The following is a 23323-nucleotide window of genomic DNA, read 5'->3' as shown; positions in this document are numbered from 1 at the left end:
CTCGGTTGAGATTCCCCCATGTGGGAGGATTTGCAGATTTGACTCATCAACCCGGGAGTGGGCAGCTAGTGTCTTTTGTGGTTGGATACGTGTGATCCATTACTGTCACTACTCGCTGACTGCAATTTTAGCTTAGCTTTCCCATGTGCAAATCCTTTAAAAGACATGTCTGGAAAGAAAACGGGAAAAAAATACTTTGATGATCTATTTAGTGTCATATTTGAAAATTAAACAAAAATATGTTTGCCCACTTCAAAAGTTCACACTTGTTGTGGGTATATATGAATGAATCTCCTTGCACTGACAAAAGGGGGGCGGTGTGAATTATAGGTTTCAACCAAGTCGATCTCAATGGCGAATAGATTCAGCAAGTCAAACGCGACCAGGCAGAGGACAATCTCCTCTCTTCACAGATGAGGAGCCTCAACTTGACCTGGGTTAAATGACTTACCCAAAGTCAAGCAATTAACAGTGTCAGGGCTCTGACACATTCCAGATCTAATGAATCAGATGTTGTCACCTGAAACACCAACCGATTCAATCATCTTGCAAAAAATGAAAAGGCGAGTTCCAGGGTATGTGGGGATTTGCATGAGGTTAAACACCTAGCTGGGGAAAGAAAGAGAGAAAGGGAAAGAGGGAGGGAGGGAGGGAGAAAAGGAGGGAGGGAAAGAAGAGCAAATAAAAAGAAAAAAAGCACCCAGCCTGACTCCAAGCCTTGCCAGTTTTGGAAAAGACACCACCTCCTCTTTCAAAGGGTCCAAATCAGCACCTCCTTATAACTGGCACCTGACCTCAGTTAGGGTCTCAGAACACGCAGCTATGTTAGCAACCAGGATAAAGCGATGTGCAGGCAATGGAAGTTGTATGTGACAAGCCGGTGATTAGCTCTCTAAGTGACTGAATCATAATAGTGACAGTCCCTGGATTTCACTGAAGACATATCACACTCATTCGCTTTCTCAGTGAGTCATGCTGATGTTTCAAACGACATCTCCTCCCCACTGTACATCCATGAAAGCTGAGAGCCGGTCAAAACCAGCTGCTAACCGACATGGAGCTGTATAGTGGGGTTCTATCACTGCTAGGTATTCTGTACAAGAAAAAAATTAAAATATAAAAATTTATTTAACTCTACTTATGAATAGCCAATATGGATGGCCTACATAGTATATAAAAGAACATTATAGGCCTTACATGTAAAAACACATCATTTAATTGTGGAAATAATTCCACTGGGTGAGAATATGATTATTTCTCTTTGTAGACAGGAAACTGAAACATGGAAAGGTTAATTTTTTCCGGGTCTCAGAAAACACCCAGTGAAGAAGCACAGAACTCCACCAGAACCCACCATAAACTCTTGGCATCACACGCCAGCCCGGTGTACAGTGGTTTTGTATGCAAACCGCAATCTCTGACCTCAAGAATCCCATAACCTAGAACAGAACCCACGACGGCACCCAAAGTGTACATTAACTATTGCATGACAAATACTTTTAAATTATTCATATCAGCAACTAAGGCAGGAGAGGGTGTGACTGCAGCTTCAAGCCAGCCCCTGATGTCTCCAGACATTAGGCTAACAGAGCTGGCAAAGAAGATGTAGAGGGGATAAAGAAATAGCAACCCCTTTACTCCGCTGCCAGGTACTTCCGGAGGCTAGGGGGGAGCCTGAGTCATGCCCAGCCTAGCAGGGACGTATCCTGATGACTAGTCAGGAATAATTCACTGGCTTCAAGGCTACAGGGCAGAAACACTGAAGGAAAGACATGAAGGGAATGAAAGAGGTGGATGGAGAAAGAATCTAGGCCACAGGAATAAAGTCAATTCAAGCAAACACAGTCTACTCCCTATTTGTTTCTCTGAAAAATTTATAATATGATTATATCATTTCCCTCTTGTGTTTTCTCCTTCCGACTCCTCCCCCAAACTAGTATTTCATGCTTGACATTTGTGTACTACAGGGTAAGTAAAATATATTAAAAGTTTAAATCCACTAGGGAGGCAGAGGCAGGAGAATCTCTGTGGGTTCGAGGCCAGCCTGGTTTACAAAGTTAGTTTCAGAACAGCCTAGGATACACAGAGAACCCTGTTTTGCCAAGAAAATAAAATGAAATCACTCTAGATGATCGTGTTTACCCAAACTGGCCCTGAGTGCAGGACCTTAGATTAAATATTTAGGAAAATGCCCTGATTGCATGATGCTTGACTTCAGAACATTTATTCACGAACCAGAGGTGGGCCGGCTCCTTCCAGACTATGCACAGGGGCTATCTCTGCACATATAAAACAACCTTACCGCTCCAAAGATCAAGTCCACAAAACAGCAGCGCTGTGAACTAATTATGTGCCGACCGGTGCGACAGTTTTGCTTGCTACTTCAGTCCATTAAACACTCAATAAGCGGGACTGAAAGTGTGCGTTGCTAATCCTCCCTTCATATTAGCATAGATTCCCTATCATTTGACACCGTCAGTCCTCAGAAATCTTGCCCCAAGGTCATGCTTCAACATTTCACTAAGTTCTATTAAACTAAGTATGTCGCTCTACACAGCCCAGCTGAGTGGTTAAGGGCCACTTACAGCTGAGAGGCCTTGGGGCTAGTTGAAAATATGCAAAACCCAGTTTGCTCATCTGTAAAGCAAAAATCATTCTAATGGCACTCTCACCAGACCTCTCATCAGGACCAAATACATGCTAACAAGTGTGAGGTCCCGAGGCACTGGGCACGGTATACAGTAAGCAGCAATGGGCGGGTGCGGCTCCCTCGTTCCTATAGGAGACCCCAGCACTGCCTTGGCCATACAAGCAGAAGTGATCTCTTCCACCCCATACTCCTCGTTACCCAGAGGGAACACCAAGCCTGTCCTGTAACTCAGAGGATCTAAATTGAAATCCAAAAATGTTCTCAGCCTGGAAACAGGGGTGTACAGATCACAGACCCTAAAGCCCTGAAGTACAGCCTGGGGTCTGTTTGGTAATGTTTGATCTGTTTTATACATGAACTTCCCACTGGTGATTTGGGGGCAACAATGAAGTTTTTGTTGTTGTTGTTATTATTATAACAGAAAATGAGTGTGAAAACAGCAGCTTAAGCCATGCCAGGAATAAATCGTATTCTAATACATGAAACCCATCCCAGGTTTCACACGGAAACACAGAAGCTGCTGGTTCTTACCATTCCCACCTGACCACTTACAAGTCAAGTCTAGCTTGAAGATCTTCAATGTTTACCAGTGCCTGCTTATGCTGAAAGAAAATAAACTGCAGTAGCCTGCCCCCTTCACACTACAAATGCTCACTCATGAGGAGACAGGGTCTATGAGGTATTTCAATCTGTTCAGTTGTGCTGTGAACCTAAAACTGGTCTACAAACAAAACCAAACATCAAAACACCTCTTTTCTCCAACCTAAGCAAAAGCAAAGCCTCACATTCATAGCCCACAACCCAGCTAACGCACCTCTTCCACACACGTCTCAGGTAACTTCCCAGAATACAAGGCTCTCCTTCTACCTCCACCTCCACCTACAAGGCCAGTCTACAAACTTTGTTCCCATTGCTGATGGTCCTTGGGCTATTCCTCTAGTGTTTCCGTCGTGACTATGAAAACCATGCCCGTCTATTCAGAATCTAGACTAAATGATTTCCCTTCCAGGAAGGGCTTCCCAGCGCCCCGGGACAGATGTGGTCTCTCCTAGTGTGCACGGCATTCCATGCTCTGGTGTGACATTATTTGTCCTAACATGCGAGCGGAGCAGAACAGTTTGGTGATTGTCTTAGCAATTAATGAATATTCTAATCATCCTGGTATTTGCCTGCATGTGGCCTTCAGCACGGGTGTGTTCACATCGAACATCCCAGAAGACTGGGCTTTTACAGTGACCCTAAATATCAGTGGTGATAAAAACCTCCAAACATGTCGTTGGTTTTCCCTGTGTATTTATTAAAAATTATTTCATAGTTAAGACACATGAGGATCCTTTTTCTAATCATGTTTACTTTTCCGGTTAGTAAAAGAATTGGGATGGTTTTCACTAAAATATAAGTCAGCCAGCTGTTGGTTTGAGTTCTTGAATAAAAGATTAAAAAAAATCTTAGTCAGCATTTACTCACAGGAATACACTTTCCAAGAGAATCTGCACTCTAGCTAAAGGATGTCTGGAGAAAAAGTTCAAATTTCTCGTAAGAACAACTCTCCATAACTTCAGAACTTCCATTTCTGAGCATATGGCTCTCCCCCACCCATCTGATACCTTAGGGATGCTGTGGCCCTTAGGAGGCCCAGGAGGGTGTGTAATCCAACATGACAGCTGAAGGCAGGAAGATTGACAGGGCCTCGGCCCAGGCATCAGGAAGGGAGAACTGTGCCTCTGGAATTCAGAGTTATCCATTTCTCTTTCGAGTTCCCCCAAAAGCTACCCGTACTGTCCCGGAAAAGGCAGCATCACCCCCAAGGAGGCTGCGCTAGAGACCAGCTGGACCCACCCAAACAAGCAGCTTCGTGTCTGCTGAACTTCTCTGCCGCAGACAAGATGACCAGTGTTTCTGCACTTCAGGCCCCTCAATTCTCTGCAACCCCGCACAAGCCCCGGCCGGCTTTGTGGCCAGCTCCTCTTTCCGCTGTGTGGTGCATTTGCGAGTTCAGTTGTGGGTCTGTTCATTACCCTCCACGGCCTTTCTTCTCTCCCTGACACATGCATACTCCAGGCTGCGCTGGAGTGCTGAGTAAGCCGGAACAATGGGAGGCTTTGAACAGGGCTCAGGCCAGGCCCCAGTCAATATTTACTTCACTGTGAAGCCACTGTTCTAAAGCTCCTTCCAAGCAGAACTCAACAGTGGGGAGTCCCTAGAGGTTTCGAGATTTTTATTTTAACAAGAGGCAAGAGAGGAGTAGAGATGAGTAAATAGATTACTGTCCAAGCCACTTTTCTCAGAAAATAAGGGAGGATTTTCTACACAACAGGTTAGACTATCAATACTAATTAGCAATTTATAACAAGAAAAACCAATCGTCTTCCAAACACTGATTACTGCCGTCTTAAAACTCCAAATCAGGCTGCACAGCAAATCCACTTAATGCAACCTCTGTATATCTATCTCTGATCCTAGAGACCTGGAGCTTGCCGGTGTTTGCCAATGTTTGCCCCTGCTGCCCAGAATGGCACTGCAGGACCCTGGTGCCCTTAATCTACCCTCCGTAACTTGCTTTTGATCCAGGTCTCCTACATGCTGTCAATTCCAGTGTGTCCTGAAGCGAAGTCGTGATTACCACACCCCATGGATGAAGAGTATGCCGTGGGACATGACTGTGCCGTCTGTCTTGGCAACAGATTGAGCAGGTTGATCGGGATGCTAACGGGAGTAGCTGGAGTGTGTGCTCCCTTCCCACAGTTTGAGGGGGCTTGCTGAGGAACAGCACACAGGACACTAATGTCACCATACTCTTCTGTCGCCAACGGCGTTGAGACAATGTGAGGAAACTCTACTTAGTAAAAGCAAAACTATCTAACTGAAAATACAGTCAATTGCTCAGCTGATTTCATGCTTTTTAAATTTTGAAACAGAGTCAATTCTCACAGTATTAACCCATAAGAGGTTGGGAAGTCTTACTAAAAACTATGAGATTATTACAGATTTCGATTAAAAATTTTCAGAATTGTCTGGTCTAGCTAATTGCAATGCTTACCATTCTACCCAAATCAGTAAGCAAACTGTGTTATTTTTATAACCGAATCACATATCCTGCCCTCAGTTCATAAAACTTCTATAAAGACAGAGACGAGTCCAAACAGTTCAATGATAAAAACAAGAGGACCTGCAACTGGCCAATGTTATCATTTATGACATTTTTTTTTATTAAAGGGGCACGTCATCATCTTCCAAATGCTAAACATGTAAACACTGTGACACAATTTAGCTTTGGCAAATACAAAGCAAGTCATTCAAACCTTTCTTCCCTCCAAAATGTGTGAACAGAGCATGCAACAGAATTGCCTATCCTGTTACAGTTCACTCAAGTCATGAGCTGCCCTGGCTCCAGTCTTTACACCATTTCCTGTATTAGTAAAATGCAAGCAAACAATGAAAATGTAATCCAACCCAACTGTTTCAACATGGAAAGCAATTGTTACACTCGATTGGATCGATAACACACTCTCAGGGAAAGGAACTGCTGAGGAAGTTCAAGTACTTTTCAGGCTGGTACTTTATAAAACCGATACGCCAGAATTTAAGAAATTATTTTTTAGTAACCCAATGCCTGTCAATCAGTCAAACTTCTTTACTATTCTTTTACAAAGAACATAAGCTTGGGTGGGGAGGGGTAGAGAGATGGCTCAGCAGATAAGAGGAATGGGGTCCAAACTCCAGTTCCCAGCATCTACCTTAGACAGCTAAAACCCACCTGTACCTCCAGCTTCAGGGGTTCTGACACCCTCTTCTGGCCTTTGTGGTGATTCACACTTATGTGTGCATATAAACACACAGACATGCACACATACACATGAATAAAAATAAATAAATCTTTTGGGGGGAGGGGAGAAGCTTCGGATGGAGGCCACTGCAGTCACGCCACAGAATAAGGAAAATTACACAAAACTGAAAGTTGTGGAAAGCCGGTTTTCATGGCAAACTTTAACTTCCAGTTTAAGAAGCTAAAGCTTTGGTATGTGATGCTAAAAGAGCAAATATAAGTAAGCCCAATGGTCCCCTGGACATACAATTTTAAATATTAAAGCGCTGTGCTTCTAAGGGAAGTCTGTTCCGCCATGTTAGCATGGCTCACTCACACAACCTCCGTGCTCCCAACGAAGAGCTCAATGGGCCTATTAGCGCTGGCCAAGCAGCACTAAGTGTCTGGGTGTTGCACATATGAATCACTGGCCATTTCCCTTCTGTAGTATGTTTCTCTCTTTTGGGGGGGGGATAATTAAGAGTAAAAGGATGTTCTCAAATAATGACGTAAGGACAGGAATGCTATTTCAGAACAAATGGTGAGCTCATTTGCTATTCACCTAACTATAAACATACAAAGTAAAATCTGCTTCGAATAATTCCCAGACAGCTCTCCAAGGAAGCCGTCCTTTGGCAGTGATGTAACTCGGGTTTCACTGAAAGAAGTATGTGCTCCTTGACAAATTCAGCTGGATGCTATGATCTGTCTGTGCTCCTCCCATTAATGACTGCATAATTAATACGGAGTAAGCTCTAAGGCCATCAGGAGCAAGACTTCTGAAGCAGACAGGCATCAAGAGACTCACTGCCAGAGCCCAGAGCAGTGGGGCATAGATTCAGAAAACTCCAAGATATCAGGGCCAGCCTGCTTGCCTGCAAGAACAGCCTTAGACAGAAATTGATTTGTTTCAGCAAGCTCCTCATTGGAAATACAAGCATTCTCCAGGAGGGTGTCGGTATTCATTAATTTCTCCTTTGAGAAAGAGATATCTCATTACACCTATGAAGACCAAAGCAGTGAACACAATATAGACAAACAAACCAAGAGAAAACAGGACATCAAAATAAATGACCAAATTGAAAAAAGAGATCCAGAACTCATCTCCGAGAAAGGTCTTGCAGACATGCCCTAAGTACCACTTCCTCACATTTCTCCTTTAGTGGGAATCAAACGATAAATTGTAATGAGACCTTCTTCCAAACAAAAACTAGATAAAAAAAAAAAACGCAATGCAAGTGCAAAATTCATAGCTCCCAGATACCACAGCACACACTGATAAATTCGTCTTTTAAAACGTTAACTCTCCCAAGATGCTTTGAAAGGAAGATTTTATTTCTGAGAACCGAGTTTCTCCTTTGCAGTTTTTGTTTTGTAATGCTTGCCTGTGTTGAGACAGAGTGTTACTATAGAGCACAGGCTGGTTTTGAACTCCCAAGTGCTGGGTCGACAGGCCTGAGCCACCCTCCCCACTTGAAGAACATGTTCATCTGCAATCTATAAGGACATGTTGGGTTTTATAGAGTGAGAGTCACCTGTATGACGTAAACGTGCCCCCTTGAACTCTGACCCTTCCGTTCCCTGGCCTGGGAAGCAGGCGTCTGAGTGAGTCTACGCTCCAGTCTAAGTGCGAAAAAGAGGAACGCAGGTTCAGGAGAGCCTGGGCTCCTGCCTGGTTAAGGTCATGGAAGCTGTGCACCAGTGCTAATGTCTTCTACGCACCTTATCAAACAGTTCTATAGCAACTTTAGGGTCTCCTCTATACATTTCCCTTTAAATTTTCACAGAAGGAAGACATTATTTTTATTGCACTTATTTATTTATTTATTAGGATGGGAAAAACTCAGGTTCACACGTGACACTAATGAAGGGACCTTCTAATTCAACCAGCAATAAAATTTAACTAGATCTAAAATTTAACAAAAAAAAAAAAGCTAAAAGATGATTGGCAAATTCAGTTTGATATGATTTTGGCTTTCTTTCTTATTTATTTGATGTGTGAGAGTTGTTTCTTGCATGTGGTATGTGAACCACGTGAGTGCTCGGCACCCACAGAGGTCAGAAGAGGGCATCAGATCTCTGGACCTGGACTTAGGATGGCTGTGAGCTGCCATGTGAGTGCTGGGAACTGAGCCCGGTCCACTGTAAGAGCAGAAAATGCTCTTAACCACTGAGCCATCTCTCCAGCCCCTCACTATGTTTTCAAATACCTTGTGCGCTAAGCCTTGTGCCTCCATAATGCTCCAAAAAAAAGTTTTACCCTAAACATTTGTGATTACAAAACTCAAATTTAAAAAATAGTTGAATTTAATGCTTTTTTTCCCCCCTTAATGTTACCAAAACAGTTGACATATATATCAGGGGTTGCCTAAAAACTCAATTACAATCTATTAATCTGACAAAAAAAGTACCTTTAATAACCGTAAGATACATTTTTCAATATTCACTATATTTATCTACTGTTTTGTAAAAATGGGGGTGCAAAGTCAGGTCTTAGTGGCGCACGCCTTTAATCCCAGCCCTCGGAAGGCAGGGGAGGACGGATCTCTGTGAGTTTGAGGCCAGCCTGGTCTACAGAGCAAGTTCGAGGATAGGCAGGGGCGTTAAGTAGAGAAACCCTGCCCCCAAAAATTTAAAAAGAAAAAATGTAAAGGGGGGGATGACCAAACACTAGTTAGAATTACTGACCATCGTCTACTTTACTCTAAGCCCACCCTTGACCATACGTCATAGGTCCATGATCCTATGTTGAATGAAGACATTCCCTTGGAGATATTCAAATAAGTTCACTTTAATCAGTCAATACAGCCGATTCCTAAATTTAAAGTCTTCTAAGTACATAGCACGCTTCCCTTCTAAGAGCCCCTTCTGCTCACACACAGTGGAAGAAGCGCCTGAAAAATTCTTTAATCTAAGTGAATTGTAAACTGTAGAAACAGGGAGAGGGCCCCTCAACGTTCCTATTGAGAAGCATCCTCCTTTATGTCAGGGGAAGCACACACCCACGCGTACAAATGAACAAACAACCCTATACTGAATTACTATTCTTAATAATGTTCATTGTTCTTACCAACTGCTGCCCAGAATTTTAATTAAATTCATTATATCAAGAATTTAACAAGGGGGATGTTTGCTTCTGCTTTATAATTAACCACAAAAAGTGTTGGCAAACACTGTTATAAAATAAGAGCAAGCCAGGAGATGCGCTCCTTTATCCCAGCACTCGGGAGGCAGAGGCAGGCTGGTCTCTGTGAGTTCGAGACCAGCCTGATCTACACAGCGAATTCTAGGCTAGGCAGAGCTGCAAAGCAAGACCATCTCTACAACAACAACAACAATAAAAATAGTTATTATAATTATAATAATTTTTGAAAATAAAGGGACAGCTAAGTAGAATGCTCACCATTGTCTTGGTTTTCCTTCCTAAGGACCTGAGAGTCAGCAGGTTTTATCTTTCTCTCCACATCAGCATCAAGTCTACTGAATGATGCTTTCAGAGATGTAGGATTCACTTAGGTCAGTGGTACTGGATTCACCGTGACAGAATAAGGACAGAAACGATAAACAAAGGAAGGCGGAGTGTCCAAAGTCTAGCCAGCCCTGTGGCTCTCTGTTGATGAAATCATCACACACTCTTGGCGACAGAAGAAACTGAGGCCTTCGGCACGACAGGACACAGAAACCTATCTATAGACTCTGTAGGAACAGCTTCGCGCTAAGGACACTGGCATCATAGAAATTTAGAACAGGAAGGATCTTCCCCCAGTAGGTAAAGCTCTGCCGGAAGTGTAGGTTCCCGAAAGCCACACACAGGACACTCAGCCAGTGGGAACAGAAAAACTGTTAATATGCATCTTCTGTGCAAATATAAAATAAACATTCTGGGCTCATTTGACCGCATGGAGTTAAATTAGAAAGTGTTAAAAGTCTGGTTTTGAGGTGTCATCCCGAAACTTCAATTTACAGTGCCTTCGGGGAAGGTTTGCATGTAAATTCCCTAAAAATTCATAGCAAGGTTCTCGTCAAACTTCTTGGGCCAAGACAACATTTCCACGGCAGCAGGATTTGTCTCCAGAGCGGACTTACAACCAAATCCCCAGCCTTCACCTTGTTAATGGTACATTTTCAATGAAGCATAAACCTCAATGTACGATTTTATTTTATATGTCTGCAATTTGGCGGAAACGGCTAGAAATGAAGACTGCTGGGCCTTTCAGGCCTTTTAAATGGCGAATAATTTCACTCATGCAAATAGGAAGCCATTTTAGAAACCACAGAGACGGTTCCATAGGAGGCCCAGGCAAACACCACCCGGAGTCCTTAGCCAGAGAGAATCAACTTCTCCCACTGAATATTCAGGGGACACCCAAGCCCAATTAGTTCCCAGTCCAAGGTCTCTGCATCACTGGACATGACACTCTCCCCTGGTACCTTGTCAGAAATGTGAGAGACTGGGTCTCTACCTAAGTCTACTAAATTAAAATCTACCTTTCAGCAAGATTCCCCAAGGCCTCCAAGTGCACCCTAGGGGTAAGATAAAGGGACCTAGAAAGCACTGAATATATGTTTCCTGGAGGCTGGCTTGTTGTCTACAATACTCTATTGCCAGCTCTGAGAACCAAAACTGGTCCACAGGAGACACTTTACAGGCTCCTACCAAGTGAAATGATGCGAAGATTTCTTCTTTTTTCTTCTTATTTCCTACTCTGTCCTGTCATTTAGAGCCACAAAATTCTTAACTCTGAACCAAACTCTTGAATTCCTTACGGGCACAGACACCGCCTGCCTTCTCTCTGAGTCTTCGCTATGCCTCTCGGTGTTTTCCACATGGTCTCACTCAATAAATATTTTATCAATCATAACTTCTAAGTATCTAACACATGAATATATTATTACTAATAGAAGATATTATTACTAATACCGACAACGTTCCTTTAATGTGAACTCTTTTTTTTTGAAATATGTTTGAATCAATACAAAATTCCTGAATTCCCCCATTTGGATCTGGTATGAGACACAAGAAACGCATTCTCTTCAAACACAGACAATTCATCCAAAGAATGAAAAGTGTTCGTGTAAAGCATTTCTAGAAGACACAGTGACTCTAGGCAGGATCCTCCACACAAGCGGAGTGTGAAGTGACCGCAACCCAGAACTGGTTCAGAAACACCCTGCTACTTAATAACTCAAGGGCTTGTGAGCAAACATACCGAAGCTGTTGACGGTTGAAAAAAAAAAAAGCACTATTTCTTGTTTTGTTTCCTTTCTTAAATACATCAAAACAGTGACCAGGACAGTGACACAGCACCAAAGAACTCTGTAGAATAAACTGACCGTCCTGAAAGCGACACAAACATTTAGGTAAGGAACTATCAATTTTCAAGAAATAATTGTAAGGAAGAATTAGATAATTAACAACATGTGTGCATTGATTACAAGACCATGCCCAAATAATATCTAAATTAATGAGATACTCAGAGGCATAAATTGACTGATTCCATCTATATTATGAAGAAGAGGCACTAAAGTGTGGGGGTTCTCCATCAAAGAACTGTTGTTCTTAAACCTAATTAGCTGAGCTGGATAGCTGATGTACATTTTGTTGCCAATGGTTCATTTAGATTCAGAAAACATATAGATTACAAATGAACCAGAAGGTATGTCTGACCCTATGTGTAGACATATGAACTTCTCTCTCTCTCTCTCTCTCTCTCTCTCTCTCTCTCTCTCTCTCTCTCTCTCTCTCTCTCTCTCTCTCACACACACACACACACACACACACACACACACAACACACCCCATGTTGTTGTCTTCCCAAGAGGACAGTCAACAGTGGTGATAGCTGAGTGTGTAATTAGTTCTCATTGTTCCCCTGACAGCTATAGTTCAACAGAAGACCTTGTCCTTTTTGTGTTGTAAATGCTATGGAAAAAAATACATTAATAACAGACATTTAATTGTGGGCCCAGCAACCATAGAGGAACCACGGCTAGAAAAAAAGTAAAGTCTGCCTACAAACACATTTGAATTTGTGAGGGAAGGGAGTTTCTTTCCCCAAGTAGAAGAATCTCCAAATATTGATGACGGGCATAAAATGAGGGGGAAAGCTCCAAAATTAACACCCAAGTCTCTGGACAATAAAACATGTATAAGTGTTACACCAGAACTAAAACCAAGAATAGTATAACGCTTACACTAAAATATTAATAAGAATAAAGGCATTGCTTATTAATAAGGGAAATACTCTTTAGAATAGCTTTATGTTTTCGATAACAGCTGGGAAGAATACAGAGGTTCAGTATTAAGTTATGGTTTTTGTCTCGTTTTTCACAGAATTAAAATATATATATATACATTTGCATCTTCTATCTGGGTGCTACATTTCCTAACACTTACTTCAATTTCTTTTATACAGTATTTAAAAGGAAGCGTCCCCAAGTTGCTGCCAGGGTGGACATGAGATCTGCCACCGAGGTCCTTTCTCGTCTGATTAATTAGTAACTGGGAGACACGTTTTGGCAGCTTTCATTTCCCTATTATTTTCCCTCGTTTGACACAAAACCCTGTCAGAAGCACGACTATTTGAACTGCACCCCTTTTTAGTGCTGGGTCACTAAATGCTAATAAATGGAGCCCCTGCCAAAAAAACTACAGAAATAGGCATAAAAGTTTATTGAGGCAGTAACAGTAAACAAATATATGAAGAAAACACGGAATGCCACAGTATCTAAAACAGTAATGGTCTGCCTGAACCCAAAGGTTACTGGCAAGATTGCAGACCTGGAACGAAAAGAAAAGGCCTTTAACAAAGCGTTTCTTTCAGCTATCTTAAAAAAAAGTATTTGCTAAATAAAGCAGGCAAGTGCTTTGTCCCAGCAAAAAGGTACCTCTGAGCCTTATCCTGCCTTATTCCAACTGGAGGAGTAAACTTATCTGGAAGCAAAGATTTGTAGCAACCGCACTGACAGAGACCACATCCAGAAGACAGCAGAGCTGTGAGCCCGAGAAGCGTTTCTCCTAAAGGGTGCAGGCGAGGCTCTTCCGAAGCTGGGAAGCCTGGTGAAGCCCTGCAAGGCTGCAAAGAACCACAGCATCGGCCGTGGGGGCTCCATCTCAAAGTGTCAGTCACTTCAAACCGGTCCCCTGCTACGATGGTGGCTCAGGACACTTATGTGCCAAGACAGTGGCCATGCTGTGGGAGTCAGAGGTCACTGCTTCCACATTCCCACATCTGTCTGAATCTTCTTGCCCTGAAACAATAGAAGGGGGCCGGGGTCCATTTGCTCACACTTTGTTTAACCTAATTGTTAAATACAAAAGACAATTTCCCCATATTGAGAGTTGCCTTAACCTTTCTTTCCAGTCTCACTTGTCCCCGTTAACTTAAACACTATAAAAACGTTCTTCAGTAGGTTAAGTCTCCTATATATTAAGCTCCAAAAAAAATATAAAATAAAAAAATGCAACAAAACAGTTATCCCACTGACATCTCAGAAACAACATCTATCATGTCTTTCCCCCATCATCAAAACCTGGGTAACAATTAATGACTTCACTAAAACCATAACTTAATTTTACTCAAACCACAAGACCACATTTCCTACAGGAAAACGCTTTCATCGTGCGTGTTCTCATAGTAAGAGGCAAGAGCTAATTGTTAATTACAGTTTTTAACCTATATAAATAAGTCACTAGTAGAACTTAAAATGGAAACTCTGACAGCTCGGAAACAGCATTAAAAACAAAGGTATTTGTTAGTTCATTTAAAGCTAAAAGGTCACTTTGAACGCTCAGCTATTTTAATCTTCTCCACCAGCCTGTCAAAGGAAAGGAGATGATGGAGCAGAGAGAAGCTTTCTGGTTTAAAAAAAAAATCTCTGCCAACTCAGATCTTGACTTTAACCATAGATGTTTATCTGTTCTTTAAGCATGAGGCTTATTTGCCCACTTCACCCTGCGTCTAGAACCACGCAAGCGCCTCTTCTGAACTCTAGTGATCTGAAGCAGACAGAGGGCCCAGTTTAAACGAGACAGACAGAGATGGGCTACTTTAGAAATTAATCTTCAGGAAGCCTTGCTTTTACCAAAATACAAGATAATGATGTTCCCAGACATCATCAAACAGATGCAGCAGCAAGAAGTGTAGGGTAAACTTTTGGTAAAGTTTACTAGGCCACATGTTCTTCCAACTGTACCCAGAAATACAGAACGTGGTAGAAAGCAGAACAGACTCAGCCCATATGATCTCACAAGTTTCAGTAACAAATGTGCTTGCCTCTAAAATAATTCTCTTTTAATACCCTCAAAAGAGTGTGTTTTAAGAGAGAGAGAGAGAGAGAGAGAGAGAGAGAGAGAGAGAGAGAGAGAGAGAGGCTGTATTTCATGGGCACCTGGGCTCTGACATCACCTAATGCTTCTTAAAGCATACAAATGCTTTAATTTAGGAAGCATCCTCATTTCTACCCCTGCCTCTTACTGCATAAAGATACCTGGTAATGATCATCAATTATATATGTTCCTGCTTGGGGGGCGGGGGGCACTGATGTCAGACAATAGGAAGAACTACTTAATTGGGTCAGCAAAAAAAAAATCAGTAGAGAGGGTGGGGGTGCCGACATATTGTCTTGAAATTAGCAGTGAATCGTAAGCTTCGAGAGAAAAGCACATATGGAAATATGGTATAGCCTAGCATTTAACATTAAAATACGACACACCTCGGCTAAGCACATCAACACTACTTAAAACACCCTTTTGTCAACTCAACACAGGAAGACAGCATTTTCGTGATTTTGTAAATGAAGCTAGTGCTTTAACACAGAGTCCCACCAAAATGCTTACTTGGTGGTTTAGCCCGCTTCTGCATCCATATTCATTTCCAGACGATCTTCATGAGAAAAATGAAATCGGACTTAAAACAAGATGGCTGCTTTGAGAGGGGGGAAGAAAAGAAAAATGCTGGAAGCCAAACCCAGCTTTTCTAAATGCAGAAACAGGACTTTCGTCTTATTCATAAACACTTCTACCTGGGAACACAATGGTTACACGGTACAGATCTTTGAAGGTATTAATAACAAAGCCACTTCTCAAAACGGCCCAATCTTTGTGTGCACTTAGCACGACTGTCCAAGGCCTACACGCATGTGCGTGGCGATCCTGGGGCATCACGGATGGGTAAGTTCTCACTTCCGTTTCACACCAAATCATGATCCCCAGTCATGAAAATCAGGCCATTGGCTAAACCACAATAGGAATAGTATCAGCTCGCATCTCTAAGAATCCTATATAAAAAACACACAAGCGGTTCAACTGCATTTGTCCTCGTAGAGTTAAAGCATAGGAACCCAACTGTTCAGAATCTCTCCTAGAGATGCATTCGCCGACCTTCCCTGAAGTAAGGGCAGATTAATTTGATGACTTCCATATAAAAATTAAAAATATTTCCCTCCATCTTGAAATAACTTTTAAGTAGATTTTTTTAAAAAAAAAATCCTATAAACCTATTTTTATTCCTCCCTTGGGTGGAAAATAAGACCTGACAGTAACATTTTCTTCAACCTGTCAACTGTCAGTTGCGTGAAGGATGTTTCTAAAGATGACAAAGGGTTAGTTTTCCTTATTGAAAATGATAGAATTCACCTGAATGAAGGCTGAGTGAGCCCTCACGAGTGTGCTGCAGTTGCTCAGCAGCTAGGTACTTCAGGAGGAGTTTTCAATATCTTAGAGCAATGTTTGTTGAAACATATGGGTCACTGTTGGAAAACTAGATTCAGAAAGCTCAAAAATCAGGAGTTTGTATCCATGTAAATCGTCTATGGGCAAATGCTGCATGGACTTCAGAAGCTCAGCAATACTCCTTTAGGGAATGCAGTAAGGACTACGGACCATCAAGAAGACCAAAATACATGGATTTCTCTTCACCAAGAAGTATGTATAGTCATTTTTGCACAGAGAGTTTACGTTACTAATGTTTACTTTTAAACCAAGTGGTTCAGTGTCATGGTGCCGACTTGCTCGTGACTGACTACATTTTGAAAACGTAAAAATGCAAACAAATTTAAGAGGGGGGAAAAAAAGCGGACTTCCTAGTGGTGAGTGATCTCCTATTCAGAAACACTGGAAGTTCACATTAATCACAAGAAACTTTGCTACAAAACATCTCAGGACATGGGTTGAAAAGCAGACCAACATATAAATGGAAGAGTATAAATCAGCCCCTTCAAAGAGACAATAATTTATTGACGCTTGGCCAAGACCACTATGGTAAGACAAATTATTAAAAGTGAGCATTAATAACTCATTCCTCATACTCCTCTTTGAAGTTTTTATGCCTGAATATGAAGGTGTTATTTGTCACAACTGATCAAAATACAATTTTTCCCCTCTGTGTAGAAGGCTCGTCTGAGTGAGTTGTCCCAGGCAAGGGGCAAGGACTGCCTTCCTCATGTGCTTAGGGGAACACAAGCTTCCTTTTCACTATGGATATTGTAGTTATGCTATTATTTTAATAGTTTATATTCTACTTGTGAGGAAAAAATCAATACCATGGACTGACCCAACAGAGTGGCTCATTCCTGAAGAGACCATACCTTTTAAAACCCTTCTAACGAAGGAGCTTTTTCAAAGCAGTCAGACAAGGAATGGAGTCTTTTTCAAAAATTAAGCAAATGGCTTACTTTGAAAAATAGACAATACAATGCACCAAATACTACTATATACATAAAATTGTTTTTTAAAACATATTCTTACATTTTGTTCCTCTCTCCCTCCAACCTCCCTCCCTCTCTCTCTCGGATAAATTATTTTGGCATCTTCTTTTCCTACACTAGCAAAGCCCAGGACTCCTGAAGGACTAATTGTATGCATTCACTTTCTTGGCCCAGGGTGAGGCTGGTAGGATGCTCCTCTCACAGCAACAGGAGAGAAGGGAAGTACCATTTTTATCTGTCCCTGTCCAACAGGAAGCCAGGTCATGAAATGCCTGTTCAGAGAGGCACTTTGCAAGATTAAACAGCAGAAAACTCAGGAAGAGAATCTGCTCCCAAAAGCGAAGTGTTCCATCTAAACCTGCCCCTGTTGTCACAGGCAGAGAGCTCCAACGCTATTGTGTATCAGGCACAGAATAAACCTGGCTAATACCTCTCTGGTCACACCACGGAAGAAGGGAACTCCTAACAGCTGGCTATGAGAGCTTGGACTACTCAGTTTCTTGATACTGGTTTCATACTGAAAAGGCTGAATGAGCCCGGATAGCAGCCTCACGCAGCACTGGTATGTCAGTCACCTTAGAAGCAGACAGGATATGCTTTCCTATGACTGTAAAATAATGCGCATCATGGCTGGGGAATAATAAACTCAGCGGCTAATCTTGCTCTGTTAAACTCCAGGAAAGGCAGGCCAAAAACTAAGACGAGGACTTCTGCAAATGTCTGTCTCTGAAGGAGAGAGGAAGGGAGGGTGGTGTAGACCGCAGATCTATAAATGGACATACATAAGGACATGAGATACCCATCTAATGTAGAGTACTTACGTAACTCTGATATAAATATCAAAATGATAAACTTATCCCAATACAGTTAATAAAAATGATAACATTACATGGCACTGGAACTCAGAGTTTGATTTCGTATGATGCCATTTTTTAATGTGTTTTGAACATATAAAGACATCACTTTAAACATGTGAAACTTCCAGAAATAAAGAAATCCTTTACAGATTCAATCACAGACCCCACTGGAAACAAAGATGACTCTGCCCTCTCCCTTCCCTTCTCGTGCCTAGATTTAAACGGTGATGATTTCATTTCCTTGTCAATGAAAAAAAGCACAGTGCCAGGGTTCTGGCATACATGACCAAGCTGACGATGGCTCGGATGTTTTTAAAATGAACCATTGAATTTGGAAAGACAAATACCCAAGGGAATACTCTTAGAAAAATATTAGCACTTCTCCCTCCTTCGCTGTGTGCATGGGTCCCTCACCTTCAGAAACAATCAGGGCTGCTAGCCCACAACTCCGATCACTTTCAGAACTCCAGATGAAAACACAACCAAACAACGCAAGTGAGCTACTGCTCGTAGGTGACAAGCTTCTAGTTCCTACAGAAATGAAAGAATGCAAAGGAAAAAGAAAAGAAAACTAGATTGTGCTTAGTGAAACCTAACACGCTTAATAAACTCTTAAAACTAATAATGTTCATACCTTAGCAGAAGCAAAACACAGATTGAGGAGAGCTGCATCCGCTATATTTGCAACTGTCTTTTTTTTTTTAACTCCCTTACCTACAATACAGATCAGAAGACATATTTAATGACTCCAGCATCACTTTGGCAAATAGAGAAACTAAAGAGCAACGTTCACTATACCACGGCGTTTAAAAGAATAGTTGTTGCGAGCTTTGACCTGTTTACAGCAATCTTCAGGTTAATGGACGTGTTCTTAATATTAAGTCGTGTCTATTTGTATAAGCATAGCTACCAAGGGGGGCGATGCAAATAAAGTTTTATTATTGTAAGTGATCTTCAAAAGTTCCTTAAAATCTTTCTACGGTTTGAAGTTAAAGCAAATAGGTATACCCTCTTTGAGTGAGATTTTCATTGGGCAAATCACTCCCTTACAGCCCAGCTAGAATGCAGTTTCATAGTAAAGAGGATTGTCTACACTCTTAGGTAAAACTCCAGCAAGGCTTCACAACTGAGAAACGTGAAGGATGCAGTTAGGCAAACGTGATATAGTACTTCTATTCAGACTGATATTTCTCAGTTGCTATTGCACAGATTTGTGCCAATTTAATGCATAAAATCAATTGGGTTCACTGCCTAATAAATACTGGCAACTAAAAAGTTAGCAAAGTTGAAAAGCTGAACATCCATTTCCCAGGAGTGACCAGCACGGAGAGGAGCTCTAGCTGTAGATCTATGCTGACAGGACATGAATTTATATTTTCCTAGAATCAACGCAAAGTCAGGAAAGATACTCCATAAGGTAGACAGAATTCTATGTGCCTCAGAAGTTACTTCAAGTAATGTTACAGAGTGAGCTGCCTAATGCTTATGACCAAGATATATTTAATTTTATTTCAACCTAAATAAACACAGTTTCAAGCAGAATCTAACAGAAGTTAAAATATATTTACTTTGTCTTCAGAAACTATTCATTCTTATCAGTTTAATGGGCTCACTGAACTTTTAAGTTAAAATAGAATTTAAATTTCAAGTAATATAGTCTACTTATTTTTCCAAAGGCTGAAGTCTGTTTATTGCTTTACTGATCCAGCAAAATCTTGACTCATCTAGAGAAGACCAAAAGTCGGAGCTAGCTTACTTTACAAAATCATAATGTATATGAAAAGGAAATACACAACATTCAATTTGTAATACTGAATAAATCCATACAGATTCTATGACATGTTTTCTATCCCTGGGACAAAGAATTGGTTTTTACTTTGAAATTACTTGTTTTTCATTTGCCCCCTTGGGTTACAGCAAACTGACTTTTCCTAACGTATAAAAAGTACATTTCACTCAATAAAGCTGAATTAAAACTACCTACAACTACCTATCCTTAAAGTAAGTTTTAATTTTAACCACATACCACAATAAATGCCTCCGTTGGATCTGAGAAAGGTCCCTTACTCTTTTTTGGAATGTCATCAAATTGCTAATAATCAAATAGGGAGACATTTTCCGCAGTGTTCAAATTAGCAGGCTAGTTTAAGATCTACTCCTGGTATTTAAAAAAAAAAAAGTCTACAGATTCTTACTTAGAGCAGGTTCAAAGCCACCGTGGTATCCTGAGAGAAAGAGTTTTCTTTAGGCAGGCCAGATTTATTTAAAAAAAAAACATGACCTATGACAAAAATCAATTTGCTAATCTCAAACTAAACAACGGTATCAAAAGACTAAAACTGAGATAAAATGTCCTGCAACTTACTGAGCCTAACTTGACAGGTGTGGGGGTGGCAGATCAGACATTTTGATGCTTCCTTCTGCTAAAATCCGGGGCAAACTGGAATACCCACCTTTGTAATGAATGAATACCAGGGCAAAAAGATCTCACTGAGTTTTTAAGTGACAAACAAGAGCCAACTGTCTCAAATTCAAACAACTGACCCCACTGGATAAAGCACTTAAGTTTAAAAATACAAGCTGTTGTTCCATACACGCTTCCCAATAAAGTCCAGAGAGGACTACGCCAAGCAACGTAATTAGACTCTAGACTTGCTTTTAACACCATCGTAACTGGAAAGCTTGCTCTATCTGTCTTGTCGGCTTTAATAAAAGGCAGATTCTTCAGCACAGTCGTCTCTTTCTCTTTTCCTAATAGTAGTTAGTGGCGTGTCAAAGAGGAAATAGTTTCCCATTCTAACTCCCACCCCCATAACACCCTTTTGATTAAAAACGCAAACTTTCAGGGATGTCTCCACTTGTGCTAGGCAGGCACTTAGGACTTCAGGCTACCTGGGTGTGACTGGGCTGAAGGAACAGGGCGGGGCAGATTCTCCCTAGGCTGGGCAACCCTTAGAGCGTTCCTGGAGAAATCGGCTCTTCATCCCAGCTGACCCCAGTCAAGCTGCGAATCCTCGCGAATTCACACGGAGGGCAAGCTGGAGGCGCTAGAAAGGGCTGGTGGGAAACTGGATTGGAGATGTCCGCCGGCCCCCTAGTCCAGAGCAGTAGATGCGCCACAACCACAGGCTCAGCCCTCGGCCTCCCGCCTCTTTTCTCGCAACTTCCACTTCGGCTCAGAGAAAAACCTATGATCCTAGGTACAAGCGATACTGCTTCCCTCCCAGGACAACACCAGCACCAGCCCACAGGAGGAAGCTGAGCGAAGTGGGCCCAGCGGGCCCGATTGCTGGTCCAGATTCGGGAGAAAGTACGGTCTGGAAATGCTCCGGACCCGAAAGGGTCTGCCTGGTGCTGGAGACGACCCTCCTCCCCTCTCCAGGGTCCAGAAACGCAGGGTGGCTGCGGCTGGCTGGGGCCCAGCACGTGCGCTGGGGCAGTCCCCGGAACCCGCCTCCAGCCTCCCGCGTAGCCCGCGGGCTTCGGGGTCGCAGACACTCAGTTCCAGGTAACCGCGCGTCCCTCCAGCTGCGCAGCGCCAGGCCCTGGGGCGAGGGCTCCCACCTTCCGGCTCGCCAACTCCGGCAGCTCGCTCTGCACTCGTGACGTAACCCGGCATTCGATCAAACTTTCTGGCACCTTAAGCCCACTGGGGGAAAGGAGGGTGCCCGAGCTATGAGAATCCTTTCCACCGCCAAGCGCGCTGGGCCTTAGACCGACTCGGTTTGGGGGGGGGTGTCACCGAACAGTTTTCTCTCAGTTAAAAAGAACATTAAAACCTAAAGCTTCCGCTTTCCATCAACACACGACCCCCCCCCCCCACTTCGCTTCCCCTAACCGTGCGCTCTGGGCGCGCACAGGGGGAAAAGAAGGAATTATGTTTAAATTAGAAACAAACAAACCAAAAAAACCCACTTAGATGTTTAGCTGGTTCCCCGGGCCCAGTCTTGTACCCCCAGGCTCCAGGAGCAAACTCTCGCCGATACGCACCCAGAGCTTTGCCCAGACCCATGCCCTAAGCCGAGGTCCGGAGGTGCAAGCCAGTCTCCCCGGCTTGCAAGCGAAGTCGCTGGTCCCCGGCTCCCGCCCATTTTCGTGCCTTTCCCCGCACCCCCTCGGAGGCAGCGGCTCCGCGCAGCCCAGGAGATTCCAAGCAGCAGCCAGCCGGTCCTGCGGGCGGCCGTAGCTTAACAAAGAGAGGCGCGGAGCGAGCGCTTCCCGCCGGCGCCCGGCAGCCAGCAGCCAGCAGCGACAGGCGACGCAGGCAGGCTCCTAGGGCGCGCGCTGCCTGCGGCTGGTGCGCGCCGCTCCCGGCCACCGCTGCTCCCCGCTCCCGGCCCAGGCCCGCGGAGCCCGAGCGCTCGGCGCCCCTACCCCGGCCACCTTACCTGGGGTTGCTGCTGTTCCAGTAGACAGCGTAGCGGTCGGCGACGACTTTGGAACCCGGGTCCTGGCTGAACACACACATCCAGAGCACCAGAAACAGCAGCGTCAACATCTCCACGTGCAACATCACGCCTGGCCAGCGGCGGAGCCCCCGACGCGCCACTCCGGGGAGAGAGCGGGGATCCAGAGGGAGGGAGGAAGAGGGGTAGAAAGAAGAGACCAGACCGGACGCCAAATAAATATGAATAAATAAAATGATGGGGCGAGAGAAGCGCGGCGAGCGCGGGAGGAGGAGGAGGGCAAGAAGAAAAGAAGGCAGTGGGTTGCGGCGGGAGGGGGGGACAAACTCGCACCCCCCCTGAAGGGCTCGGGAGGGGAGAAGAATCACAAGACGGAGAGACGCGTGCGTGTGTGCGGTGGCGGCGGCGAGGGAGGGGGAAGGGGTGCAGAGCTGTGTCTCGGGCGGCGGCTGCAGGCCGGTCACCCCGGGAGAGGGAGGTGCGTGCGGGGCCGGGCGGCGGCAGCGCGGGTCAGGGCAGGCGGCGGCGCACGCTGCACAGTCACCAGGAGTTGAGCGCCGCGGCCTCGGGGAGACATACACCGGCCCGCCGGGCCCGGCTCAGCGTCGGCGCCGCGGTCTACGCAGGGTTCCTCTGCTGCCCTGGGCCCTCGCTGTGCGCCCCGCTTTGCTCCAAGTTACTTTGGCGGCCGGAGAGAAACTGCGGGAGGAGGGCGCTGTGTGGACGAGGGCGGCGCGGGGGGGGGCAGGCTGGAGGGGGGGTTCTTCACGCTTGTGGCCCCAGGAGTCTGGACGCTGCCCGGAGCTTCCCTCTCTGTCTTGGCCCGGCGACCCCCGCAAGGCTCGCTGGAGTCTTAGGTACTGCGGTACCCGGAGGTGCGCAGAGAAGGGTGGGGATCC

At 43.9% G+C, this 23323-nt stretch overlaps 1 protein-coding gene across 2 annotated transcripts in view; it reads right to left on the bottom strand.

The window, feature by feature from the left end:
- Efna5 (ephrin A5) overlaps positions 1-23013 on the bottom strand; it is a 284402-nt gene extending 261389 nt beyond the window's left edge. Inside the window, exon 1 of one of the 2 annotated variants that reach the window (XM_075951317.1) lies at positions 22407-23013. In XM_075951317.1, the coding sequence (XP_075807432.1) occupies positions 22407-22531 (125 nt within the window). In that variant the 5' untranslated portion in view covers positions 22532-23013. The remainder of the gene's footprint in view (positions 1-22406) is intronic. The other variant, XM_075951316.1, reaches the window with a different exon arrangement.
- Between the last annotated feature and the right edge of the window lie 310 nt (positions 23014-23323).

The sequence above is a fragment of the Microtus pennsylvanicus genome, chromosome 17 (assembly GCF_037038515.1).
Source record: "Microtus pennsylvanicus isolate mMicPen1 chromosome 17, mMicPen1.hap1, whole genome shotgun sequence".
Lineage (NCBI taxonomy): Eukaryota > Metazoa > Chordata > Mammalia > Rodentia > Cricetidae > Microtus > Microtus pennsylvanicus.
The sequence above is the reverse complement of the archived record's forward strand: the minus strand, read 5'-3'. Positions and strand labels throughout refer to the sequence as shown.